Source organism: Cetorhinus maximus, chromosome 30 (genome assembly GCF_964194155.1).
Source record: "Cetorhinus maximus chromosome 30, sCetMax3.hap1.1, whole genome shotgun sequence".
NCBI lineage: Eukaryota > Metazoa > Chordata > Chondrichthyes > Lamniformes > Cetorhinidae > Cetorhinus > Cetorhinus maximus.
Genome location: NC_135908.1, coordinates 24,125,970 through 24,139,188, shown reverse-complemented (window position 1 = coordinate 24,139,188; position 13,219 = coordinate 24,125,970). Strand labels below are relative to the sequence as shown.

Below are 13,219 nucleotides of genomic sequence, written 5' to 3'. Positions count from 1 at the left end.
GGACATTACTGTCACAGTGTGTCAGTGGTGGAGGGAGTGAATGTTTGTGGATGGGGTGCCAATCAAGTGGGCTGCTTTGTACTGGATAGTGTCAAGCTTTTTGAGTAGTATTGGAGCTGCACTCATCCAGGCAAGCATAGAGTATTCCATCACACTCCTGACTTGTGCCTTGTAGATGGTGGACAGGCTTTGGGGAGTCGGGAGATGAGTTACTCGCCTCAGCATTCATAACCCCTGACCTGCTCTCGTAGCCACAGTATCCATATGGCTAGTCCAGTATAGTTTCTGGTTAATGGTAACCCCCAAGATGTTGATAGTGGGGGATTCTGCGATGGTAATGCCACTTAATGTCAAGGAGCAACAATTAGATTTTCTCTTGTTGGAGATGGTCATTGCCCAGCACTTGCATGACGTGAAAGTTACTTGCCACTTGTCAGCCTAAACCTGGACATTGGACATGGACTGCTTCAGTATATGAGGAGTTGCAAATGATGCTGAACATTGTGCAATCATCAGTGAACATCCCCACTTCTGACCTTATGATGGAAGGAAGGTCATTGATGAAGCAGCTGAAGATGGTTGGGCCTGGAACTGATTAGAAAGGGGAGAATAGAATGTAAATGAACAAAAAGCATAAAAAAGTACTGTAAAAGCTTTTATAAGGTACGTAAAAAGGAAATGTTTGGTTAAGACAAGTGTGGATGCATTACAGGCAGAGTCAGGAGGGTTTATAATGGGGAATCGAGAAATGGCAGAGAAGCTAAATGAGGTCTTTGTGTCTGTCTTCACTGAGGAAGTTACAAGAAATCTCCCAGAATTAGAGATGCAAGGGACTAAGGAGAATGAGGAATTGAAGGAAGTTAGTATTAATAAGAAGGTTGTATTGGAGAAATTAATGGAACTGAAGGTTGATCAGCCCCTGGGACCTGATGACCTACATCCCAGAGTGTTGAAAGAGGTAGCTATGGAGATAATGGATGCATTCCCATATTCTATAGATCTGGAATGGCCCCTGTAGATTGGACTCCACTATTTAAGAAAGGAGGGAGAGAGAAAACCAGGAATGGCAGACCTGTTAGCCTTACATCCGTCATTGGGAAAATGCTAGAATCTATTATAAAGGATGTGATAAATGGACACGGACAATTGTGAGAATGGATGTTATTTTTTTCAAACATTTTGGGGGAATATTATGCTATTTTGTAAAGAAGGCTGGTGTGTGTGTGTGATTTAATTAAACTGGACAAGAGGTTGATGTGAGTCAGGTTGTCTGGGGTTTTGGAAACATGGAAAGGATAAGAGGTGTTAAGTTGAGGCACAAGTAAATAGGTTTGATCTAACATTTGCATTTTTAGATAAATTGAGAGGGCCTTTGAATTTCAAAGTGGAGTCAGAGGTAGAAAAGAAAATGTTTGCTTCTTGCAGGAGCCCAAAGATAAATAGCAGTGGGGATGCTATATTTTTATTGGCCCAAAAGCAAAGACAAGATGAAAGATCTTACATTTGAAAGGGTTGGAGTTTCAAAGGGGCGTGAGAACAGTAGGACTGAGATGAAAGGGAAAAAAGGTATTCGAGAGTTACTGTGGATAGCTCTTTTTTTAGCTATTGAGCTGGAGAGATGGCTATATAGATGTTAAGATGGAGATAGGTGGAGTTGCCCGCTGCAGGAAGCAGTTTTATTCTGAAGTGGATTCCATAGCAGAGTGGAAGAGGGTAACGGTCATATGGTACACTTCTATTGAAGCTACAGCAGTTTGCCTTGTGTGACAGTAGTGGATTTTTTCATATTTAAATATCTATAAGGGAGTGTTGCCTGGAAGGTGTTTACTCATGGGTTTGACCAAATAGAGAGTTTTTGGGGGAATGTTTTGTAAGACTAACTGTAATTGTGTAACTGTAATCTTGAATGCTTAATTTTTTTTTCTTGTTAATAAAACTTTTACTTTTAATTTTGAAAAAACTCAAAAGTGTTACTGGACCTCTTACTGCTGAGATTGGTATATTTTCTTCTCATTATCAGAATACGAAAAAAATAAAGGTGGTGGCCTGTAAGCTAAGTTTCCCTCCGGGTTTACGCAGCAGTTAACACCGGCTGTGGTAATAACATAATAATGATCTGACTGGGCATGGTCAACATGGATTTATGAATGGGAAATTATGCCTGATGAACTTGCTGGAGTTCTTTTGAGGATGTTACTGACGGTTGGTGGATGTTGTATATTTGGATTTTCAGGAGGCTTTTGATAAAGTCCCACACAGGAGGTTGGTTATGTTACAATCCCAGATACGGTTACCCCTGGACAAGCCTAATCCCAGACTGGAACCGAGTTTGATAGTTCCTAACTTTTATTTGTTCGTTTAGATACGTGGAGAGTAGCTACTAAACAGAGTCACAGGAGTTAGCTGATGAACTTTTAACAAAAGAATAACATTTATTCAACAGGAAAGGATGAACTATATTACAATACTCCTTCACCCACAGGTATACCTTTACAGATATATGCAGATTTGTAAAGATAACACAAGTTACAAAAGCTATCTTATACTTAAAGGGCCACAATAAGTGCAGAGTCCATGTACCAATAGACACCCTGTGGTCAGACACACCACGCTCTGAAACCAAGTGACGGATGCCACCTCAACAAGATGCTATGGATTTCTCCTCAACTCCTCCAGATGCTTGTCACACCATGAACCAACTAGCCTCACTAACCCCATGTTTCACACAAGGGTTTCCAATCGCCACTCTCGAAGAACTCGTTTTGGAACCTTCTCCCAAACCAACGCTTTCTCTCAGACGCCTTCTGCAAGGGTTCACCTCCAGGGTTTTGAACTCTCCTTCCAATGCTCCTCTTCTCTGGGTCACCACATGCTTTCAAGCTGTCTTCCACACACACACTCTCTCACTCACTCAGCTCTCATCAGTACCGCAGTTCACATACCCATAACAAAGAGTTACAGACCTTCAGTTGTCTCTATGCACCTTCTTGCCTCTTGCAAGCTGTTCTTGCTTTAAATCTGCTTTCTGCAGTTTTTGCCTCTTTAAATCTGAAGCTTGGAGCCTTTCTTTCTGTCCCTCATTCTTAACTTCACTTAATAGGACCTTTTCGCAGGTTCCTGTCCTTCCTTTGACTAGAAGGCCTGCTTTGGACTTTCCCCTCTTCCGGTCCCCTGGATTTTTGGGGTTTTTCTTTAGCTTGGGACTGGCTATCTGTCCCCTTTGCTCCAGTCTCTCCTGACAGCAACTTCAAAACCAACTGAATTCTAAAAGCTTCCAAAGCAAAACTGCTGTTTCTCGTCTGTGTCTGTGGGAGGGACCTTCCTGTCTGGCCCCTTGTTGCTAGGCAGCAGCCCAATTCTCAATTCTTCCACCCTTGTATCTTTACCTTCTCTTTAGGAGCTGTAAAACTCCTCATTAGAAATGCAAACATCTTTTTAAAGTGACATTAAAACTCCATTTGACCTTAACACACATACAGAAATACAAATCAAACTTAAACTTTAAAGCTAAAACTCATTGCTAACACCTACAAATACCAATATAACTTCCTTAAACTATCTCTCTTTCCTAACAGTTAGCAAAATTAAAGCACATGGGACAGGAGATAATATACCGGCATGGATAAAGGATTAGTTAACAGGCAGCAAATGGAGTAGGAATAAACGGGTCACTTTTACATTGGCAGGCTGTGACTAGTGGTGTGCCACAGGGATCAGTACTCGGGGCCCCAGCTGTTTACAATATATGCCAATAATTTGGATCTGAAGACCAAATATAATATTACCAAGTTCTCAGATGACACAAGGCTAGGTGGGAATGTGTGTTGTGAGGAAGAAGCAAAGGAATTTGGACAGACTTTGTGCATGGGGAAGAACATGGCAGATGGAATATAATGTGGAAAAATGTCATTATCCACTTTGGTAGGAGGAACAAATGTGCAGAGTACTTCTAAATGGTGACAGATTAGAAAGTGTAGATGCACAAAAGGGGCCTGGATACCCTCGTCAATAAGTCATTGAAAACTAACATGCAGGTGCAGCCAACAATTAGGAAGGTCAATGGATTCTTAACCTTTATTGCAAGAAGATTTGAGTACAGGAGTAGGCAAAGTCTTGCTTCAACCATATAGAACCTTGGTTAGTCTGCACCTCGAGTACTGTGTGCAGTTTTGGTTCCCTTATCTTAGGAAGGATATTATTGCCATAGAGGGAGTGCGACAAAGTTCAAAGTGCAAAGATTCACCAGACTTGTTCCTTCCTATGAAGAGAGATTGGGGAAACTGGACCTGTATTGTCTAGAATTTTGAAGAATGAGGTAATCTCATTAAAACCTGTAAAATGCTTAAAGGGGTAGACAGGGTCGATGCAGGTAAGATGTTTTCCCTGTTGGGGAGTCTAGAACCAGGGAACATCATTTTAAAATAAGGGAAGCCACTTCAGACCGAGATGAGAATTTATTTTACTCAGAGGATTGTGAATTGTTGGAATCCTCTGCCCCAGAGAGCTGTGGAAACTCACTCATTGAGTATGTTTAAAGCAGAGATTGACACATTTCTAAATACCAATGACGTAAAGTGATATGGGGATAGTGTGGAAAAAGGTGGCTTGATAGGCTGAATAGCCTACTTCTCCTCCTGTGTTCCTATGTTCGCATGTCCCCAAGTCCCTATGTTCGTATGATTGCAAATGCTCAGCACCGTTTGCAACACCTCAGGTACTGAAGCAGTCCGTGCCCATATGCAGCAAAACTCCTCAACCAGGGAAAACACCTTACCTGCATCTACCCTGGACAACATTCTGGCTTGGGCTGATAAACAGCAGGTAACATTTGCGCCACAGAAGTGCCAGGCAATGACCATCTCCAACATGACATTCAATTGCATTATCATCGGTTCGTAGCTGATGTTGGGGACTCCAGGGCAACTCCCTCCTGACTGTATACCACTGTGCTGCCACCTCTGGGTATTGTGCCTTGACATTGGGACAGGACAAAGTCAGGGATGGTGAAGGAGGAGTCTGGGACATTGGCTGCAGGATATAATTTGATGTGTATGACTATGTCAGACTTTTGTTTGACTAGCTTGTGGAACCAGATGTTAATGAGGAGGATTTTGTTGGGCTGTCTGGGGTGGATGTGCTATTTTCTTCTATGATTCTGATGTCTAGGTCAATGTTGGGTGAATGGTCCAGTTTTATCACCGGCAGCCCTTTGTGTCGAGGTTGATTCTTCCTCGTGGCTGGTTGGTTTAAATGAGATGTTAATGTTGGCTCAGGGTTCCCAGATGGCTTATCTTAGCCTTGAAGGCTCGCGCAGAGTGAGGATATTGGTTATTTGTTGTTAGAGGTGGTGGCAGGTTGCTGGCTCGATTTGCCCTCTCTCTCTCTCTCGCTCTCACTTTCCCCTTGGCTGTCTTTGTTGGTCCGGAAGGTCGTGACACCATTTTTGATGATTGATTGCCATTTTGATCGCGATTGGGCATCTGCTTCCCATGTTCCCTTCGGGACACCGTGATCCACTCCTCCATCACCCCTTACACCTCAACCCCCTCCCATGGCACCTTCCCATGCAACCGCAGAAGGTGCAACACCTGCCCCTTTACTTCCCCCCCCCCCTCCTCACCATCCAAAGGCTCAAACACTCCTTTCAAGTGAAGCAGCATTTAACTTGCACTTCCCTCAATTTAATCTACTGCATTCGCTGCTCCCAATGCGGTTTCCTCTACATTGGAGAGACCAAACGCAGACTGGGTGACTGCTTTGGGGAACACCTTCGGTCTGTCCGCAAGCATGACCCAGACCTTCCTGTCGCTTGCCATTACAACACTCCACCCTGCTCTCATGCCCACATGTCCTTCCTTGGCCTGCTGCAATGTTCCAGTGAAGCTCAACGCAAACTGGAGGAACAGCACCTCATCTTCCGAATAGGCACTTTACAGCCTTCTGGACTTAACATTGAATTCAACAACTTCAGATCATGAACTCTCTCCTCCATCCCCACCCCCTTTCCAATCCCCCTTTTTCCAATAATTTATAATTTTTAACAAATATATTTTTCTTTTCCCACCTATTTTAAAATTTATTTTGATCTATCGTTTTACCTCCACCTTTTAGCCTATTTTGATCGCTTCCCCCCAACCCACACAAGGGCTGTCACTTGCTTGTCCTGCTTTCTACCCTTAATGTCACCATTAGCACATCCCTTAGATAATATCGCCACCGTCAACACCCCTTTGTCCTTTTGTCTATGACATCTTTGGCAATCTCTTCTTTGCCTCCACCTATCACTGGCCGTCTATCCAGCTCTACCTGTCCCACCCCCCCTCAACCAGCTTATATTCCTTAGTTCTGATGAAGAGTCACACGGACTCGAAACGTTAACTCTATTCCTCTCCGCAGATGCTGTCAGACCTGCTGAGTTTTTCCAGCTATTTTTGTTTCTGCTTCCCATTTGTTGATGTTTATAGAACAGACCATCATAGAGGCTTTGAGATTATCTTTGAAACATTTCTTTTGGCTCCTGTGTGAATAGGCTCCCTGAAGTAGCTCCCTAGAAACTTGCTTGGGCAGTTTTGAGTTGGGCATCTGATGACCTGTCCCATCCATCTCAGCTAATGTGAGATTACCATATCCTCTATACTTGGTATATGTGTGTCTTGGAGGACGCTCCCATTGCACTAAGACAGCATTATTGTTATTCTCAGGCTTTGATATGACGTCTATAAGTTGCCTGAGTTTCAGCACTTGTAGAGAAGCACGGACAAAACCGCTGCCCGATACCGTATGTGTTTCGTGTTGGGTCTAATGTCATAATTCTCGTTGCACGTAATAGTCAGTTGTAAAGATTTTTTACAACTGAGTGGCTTGCTTGGCCATTTCAGTTAAAATTCAACCACATTGCTACCATGTAGGCTAAACTGGAAAAGGATGACCGATTTCCTTCCCTGAAGGGTGAGTGAACAAGATAGGATTTTATGACAAACCCGCAGTAACATGATTACTGTTACTGATGCTAGCTTTTTAATTCCAGATTTATTTAATGAACTATATTTAAATTCTCCAGCTGCCCTGATGGGATCATGGTGCCTTTCCTCTGGATAACTAGTCCAGTAACATGAGCACTCTGCTGCTCAAGCCTGCTGTCGTCTTTTAACTTGGTCAGATTAACAAATCTCACTTAACTTTGAGTGGTGAGAATGTGAAACTCGCTAGCACGTGGAGTGGCTGAAACTAAAAGCATAAATTAATGTATGGGAAACTAGCAGAGGCAGAAAGAACTATAAGGATGTGTTGATCAGATGAAATGAAATAAGGTGGGAGGAGGCTTGTGTGGAGCTTAAACACCAGCACGGACCTGTTGGGCTGAATAGGCTGCTTCTGAATAGTATCTGCACTGGTTCTGGCTGCCACCTGATATATAGGATTTAAAACACAGAAACATGCAATTCTGCCCAACTGGTCCATGCTGGTGTTTATGCTCCACACAAGCTTCCTTTCACCCTATCAGCAGATCCCTCAACTTTTTCAAGCTTCCCCTTAAATGCATCTGTGCTGTCCATCACGACTTCATGTGGTAGTAAATTCCACAATCTAACAACTCTCTGGGGGAAAAAGTTTCTCCTGAATTCCCTTTTGGATTTATTAATCACTATCTTTCATATTCATGACTCCAAGATCTGTACTTCCTCCACAAGGCAACTGTTGGAATCATGAAAAGTCAGTCTTAGCTGTTACATAGCAGTACCCCGTGTGGGTGCTAACCTCAGTAATCATCATCCAGTAAGTGGTGTAGAAAACCTTTAATACGTGAAATGTTGTGGGAAGATTATAGACGTCTTTTTACAACAACCTGAACAACTTTTTTTCATGATGAAAATAGGCCATCATAAAGTGGTAAATTATAAATTAATGTGAAAGGTCAGCTAGATCAATGAATTGTTAAATCTCTGCTGTGCCCCCGGGGAAATGACAAAGCAGAGATTATGTTCCACCCACAAAAAGGAAGGGAAAGCTATCAGAAGTGTCACAGGCTGCTCCCACACACTACCCTCATAGCTGATTCAGAGAAGTTTAGGTGGGGATCTAGGAGCAGGTCTCAGCTGCTTGTGGTATGTGGTGTGGGGAGACTGGGAAACAGCAGCAATATATATTTTTTAAAATGGTCACTGTCTTCATTTTATTGAAAAGAATTGAAGATTTCTAACAGCTCCAGCAGTAAATGCTATTTTTAAGTGAGTTCGAGATGCCTTAAAACAACTTGCGTTTTTCTAGTTATAGATGAGCTTCGTAATCGGTCATTGGAAGCTTATTACCGGTGATGATGTAGACAGATTGGGTCCTTCGCTTTAAAGTCTTGAATCAACAAAAATGCCAATTAGTTGTTTTATGCTCTGCAAAGTGCACGAACCTTCACACCTTCTTCTGGAATTGAAATCTTTAGTTATTTGTCCAGCTATGAATAACAAAGCATGTACAAGTTACAAATTTACCTTTCTGCAGTTAAACAGCATTAGCCACAATGACGAGAAAGCAACATCCCCAAGTTATTCATTGGAGGAAATTCTGGAACGAGCCTATGAAAAGTTTGATGTGGAGCTCAGAAGTGTACAGCTTTTGTTCAGCAAGCCAGGTACAGTTTTTATCTTGTTGTATTTCAATGAATTTCCCCTTACTTTGCTATTCCCACCACAGTGGAGAGAGAGAATGGATTCTGAAAAGACGTTTCCCCTTGTGAAAGGGACGAGAACGAGGGACACAGTTTAAAAATAAGGGGTCTTCTATTTAAGATGGTGATGAGGAGAAATTTTTTCTGAGGTTCATAAGTATGTGGAATTACCTCCCCCAGAGAATGGTGGAGGCGGGGTCATTGAATATTTTTAAGGCAGAGGTAGGTAGATTCTTGTCCAACAAGGTAATCGAAGGATATCATGAGTAGGCAGGATATCACAGTCACAGAATCTTTACAGTGCAGAAGGAGACCATTTGGCCAATTGAGTTTGCTCTGGTTCTCTGAAAGAGCATTCTACCCAGTCCCATTTCCCTGCCTTATCCCTGGAAACTTGCACATTCTTTTCAGATAGCCGTCCAATTCCCTTTTCAATACCTTGACTGAACCTGCCTTCACCAGCATCTCGGGAAGTTTATCCCAGACTCCAAATTACCCTCTGGGTGAAAAGAGTTTTCCTTACAACACTTTTACTCCTTTTGACAATTATTTTGAATCTGTGCCCTCTAGTTCTTGATGCTCTCTTGAGTGGGAACAGTTTCTCACTATTTACCCTGTCCATACCCCTCAGGACCTTGAATATCTCTATCAAGTCTCCTCTTAGCCTTCTTTTCTCCCAGGAAAACAGACCCAACCTCTCAATCTATCCTCATAGCTACAGTTCTTTATCCTGGGAATCATTCTTGTGAATCTCCTCTGTGCTCTGCCTAATGCCTTCACATCCTTCCTCAAGTATGGTGCCCAGAACTGGACGCAGTACTCCAGATGAGGCCTAACTAGTGTCTTGCACAAGTTCAACATGACCTCCTTACTCTTGAACTCAATGCCCCTGTTAATAAAGCCTAAGATACTATATGCTTAATTAACTGCTCTGTCAACATGCCCTGCCATCTTCAATGACCTATGTACATAAACACTGAGGTCTCTCTGTTCTTGCACCTCCTTTCAGGTTTCTTTCTTTACTTTATACTCTCTCCATATTCCTCCTGCCAAAATCAATCACCTCTCACGTCTCTGCATTGAATTTCACCTGCCACTTGCCTGCCTGCCTAATCCACCATGTCTATGTTCTTTTGAAGTTCAAGACTATCCTCACCACAGTTGGCAATGTTTCCAATCTTCACATCATCTGCAAATTTTGAAATCATGCCATGCGCACCACAGTCTAGGTCATTAATATATATCAGGAAGAGCAAGGGTCCCAACATCGAAATCTGGGGAACTCCACTACAAACCTTCCTCCAATCTGAAAAACAACCATTTATCACTACCCTCTGAATTGTCACTCAGCCAATTTCTTATCCCAGTGCCTATTTTCCTTTTTATTCCATGAGCTGGAATTTTGATCACAAGCCTGCTGTGTGGCCCTGTGTCGAATGCCTTTTGAAAATTTATATACACCACATCAACAGCACTGCCCTTGTCAGCCTTCTCTGTTACCTCCTTTAAAAACTCCAAGTTAGTCAAACATGATTTTCCCTTAATAAATCCATGCTGGCTTTCCTTAATTATCCTGCACTTGTCTCAGTGACTATTGATTTTGCCCCGAACTAGAGTTTCCAGAAGTTTCCCTACCGCTGAAATAAAACTGACTGGTCTGTAATTGCTGGCTTTATCCTTGCACTCCTTTTTGAACAAGGGTGCAACATTTGCAATTCTCCAGTTCTCTGGCACCTCCCCTGTATCTAAGGAAGGCTGGAAGATTATCACCAGTGCCTCTGCAATTTCCACTCTCACTTCCCTCAGCACCCTTGGACGTATCTCATCCAGTCCTGGTACCTTATCAATTTTCAGTAAAGATAGCCTTTCTAACACCTCCTTCTCTATTGTAAATTCTTCAAGTGTACCAGTTACCCCTCTCACCTCAGCCTGGGTAGCACCTCCTCCTTTTGTAAAGACAGATTCAAAATACTTGTTTAATACCCCTCCTAGTTCTCCTGTCTTCATGTTCTAGTATCTTTTTTTTTATTTCTAATAGGCTCTACTCTTTCTTTTACCTCCCTTTTATTATTTATATGTTTACAGAAGACCTTGGGATTCCCTTTGTTAGCTTCTAGTCTCTTTTCATGCCCCCACCTTGCTTTTCTTCTTAGTTTTTTCACTACCCCTCTAGATTTTCTGCATTCAGCCTGATTCTTCATTGTATTTTCTACCTGATATCTGCTGTATGCGCATTTCTTCCTTTTCATCTTCACCTCTATCTCTCTTGTTAGCCAGGATGCTCTGGATTTGTTTGTCCTTCCTTTCCTCTTCAGGGGAATATACCCTGACATTGCCTGCAATATGTTTTCTTTGAAGGTGGCCCATTGTCCAGCCACTATCTTTTCTGCCAAAATTTGATTCCAACTCACACGACTCAGATGCATTCTCATCCCATTGAAGTTGGCTTTCCCCCAATTAATGATTCCTGCTATAGATTGTTCCTTGTCCTTTTACCAGGTCAACCTAAATCTTATGATACAATGGTCACTGTCCTCTAAATGCTCTCCCACTGATATTTGACCCATTTGGGCCAACTCATTCACCAGAACCAGGACCTACAGTGCCTGACCTCTCAATAGACCGGAAGTGTACTGCTGCAGAAAATTATCTTGAACGCATTCCAGGAACTCTCGCCCCTCTTGTCCCTTTGCACTATTCCTATCCCAGTCTATATTTGGAGAATTAAATTAAATTATAATTACCCTATAATTTTTGCACCCCTCTGTAATTTCTTTGCAGATTTGTTTCTTTGCATCCTTTCCATTAGTTGGTCTATATACTACACCAATCAATGTTATTGCACCTTTTTCATCCCTTACCTCTAGCCAGAGAAATTCTGCCCTTGACCCCATCCTGTCTCTCTCCAGGACTGTCATGTCATCTTTAATCAATGCTGCCACTCTCTCCCCTTCCACTGCCCACGCCCCAACTTTCTTCCTTTCCTGTCCCTCCTAAACACATTGTACCCAGGAACATTTACTGTTCAATCATGCCCTTTTTTTTTGAGCCAGATTGCTGTTATAGTAATAATATCATAATTCCATTTGTCAACCTGTAGTTCACCAATCTCATTAACCCCACACTCCGTGCATTCACATACATGCACTTAAACCCTGATTTAGACTTTAACTCCCCGTTACTCTGACCCCTTCTAATGGCTTACTATTTATTGCCTAGCCTAATTCTATCAAACTCTCCAAGTATTCTATTTACCTTGTTACTACTCTCTGATATATCCTCTATATCAGGTAATACTTCTCTACTTCTCACTGCCAGTTTTTCTCCTCTCCACTCTGAATTTCCCCTCAGGTTCCCATCCCCCTGCTAATCTCGTTTAAACCCTCCCAACAGCACTAGCAAACCTCCCTGCGAGGACACCAGCCCCAGTCCTGCAAAAGTGTGACCTGCCCTCATTGTACAGGCCCCACCTGCTCCCAAACCAGTCCCAATGCCTCAGAGATCTAAAGCCCTCCCTGCTTCTCCATTTCTCCAGCCACATGCTGAACTGTTCAATTTTCCTATCTTATGTTCACTAGCACGCGGCACTGGGAGTAATCCTGAGATTGCTGCTCTTGAGGTCCTGCCTTTTAATTTCCTTCCTAACTCCCTAAATCTGCTTTCAGGACCTCACCTCTTTTCCTACCTATGTCATTGGTCCCAATGTGGATCACGACCTCTGGCTGTTCACCCTCCCCCCCAAAAGAATGTCCTGCAGCTGCTCTGTGTCATCTTTGACCCTGGCATCAGGGAGGCAGCATGCCATCCTGGAGTCATGTCTATGGCCAGAAAAACATCTGTTCTGCTCTACTAGCTATGGAATCCCCCACCACTATAGCACTTGCACTCTTCCTCCCCCACTCCTGTGCAGCTGAGCCACCCCTGATGCCATGAATTTGGCTCTTGCTCCAGTCCTCTGAGGAACTGTCTCGCTCACCAGTATCCAAAATGGAAAAGTGGCTAGAGAGCGAGAGAGCCTCGGATTCCTGCACTCCCTGCCTGTTCCTCTTCGATACTCTGGTGGTCACTCCTCCTCTCTCTGCCTGTGTACCTCTTAGCTGCGGTTTGAACACCTCTCTAAAAGTGCTATCCAGGTAATCCTCAGCTAATCCACAGTCAGTGCAGCCGCCACTCAAATTCTGCAACCCAGAGTTCAAGGTTCTGCTGCTGGTGACACTTCCGGCAGATGTAATCATCGAGGACACTTTGTGCCTGTACAACTCCTCACCTCCCGCAGGATACACAACTCACATGGTCGAGCTGCACTGACATACCTTTAAATTTATATAAAGTGTTTAATATAGTATGGTATAACATCATAACCCACCTGTCACTCACCAATCATCTCCTCTTTGCTGAGTCTGGAAATGCCTATACTTATCAACCAGCTAACTTACGGGACTCCTGTGACATCACTTTTAAATTTTATCTGTAAACTCCTGGCTCTCTCTCCACTGCTTTATGGGCTCTCTCTTCTAACTCCTGCTGGATAGTGACATCGAGGCCACAATCAGGTCA

At 43.1% G+C, this 13,219-nt stretch overlaps 1 protein-coding gene across 2 annotated transcripts in view; it reads left to right on the top strand.

Annotated features, from left to right (window-relative positions):
- vps13c (vacuolar protein sorting 13 homolog C) overlaps positions 1 to 13,219 on the top strand; it is a 350,466-nt gene that overhangs the window by 116,514 nt on the left and 220,733 nt on the right. For both annotated transcript variants that reach the window (XM_078532613.1, XM_078532615.1), the window contains one exon: positions 8,497 to 8,626. In XM_078532613.1, coding sequence (XP_078388739.1) covers positions 8,497 to 8,626 — 130 coding nt within the window. The remainder of the gene's footprint in view (positions 1 to 8,496; positions 8,627 to 13,219) is intronic.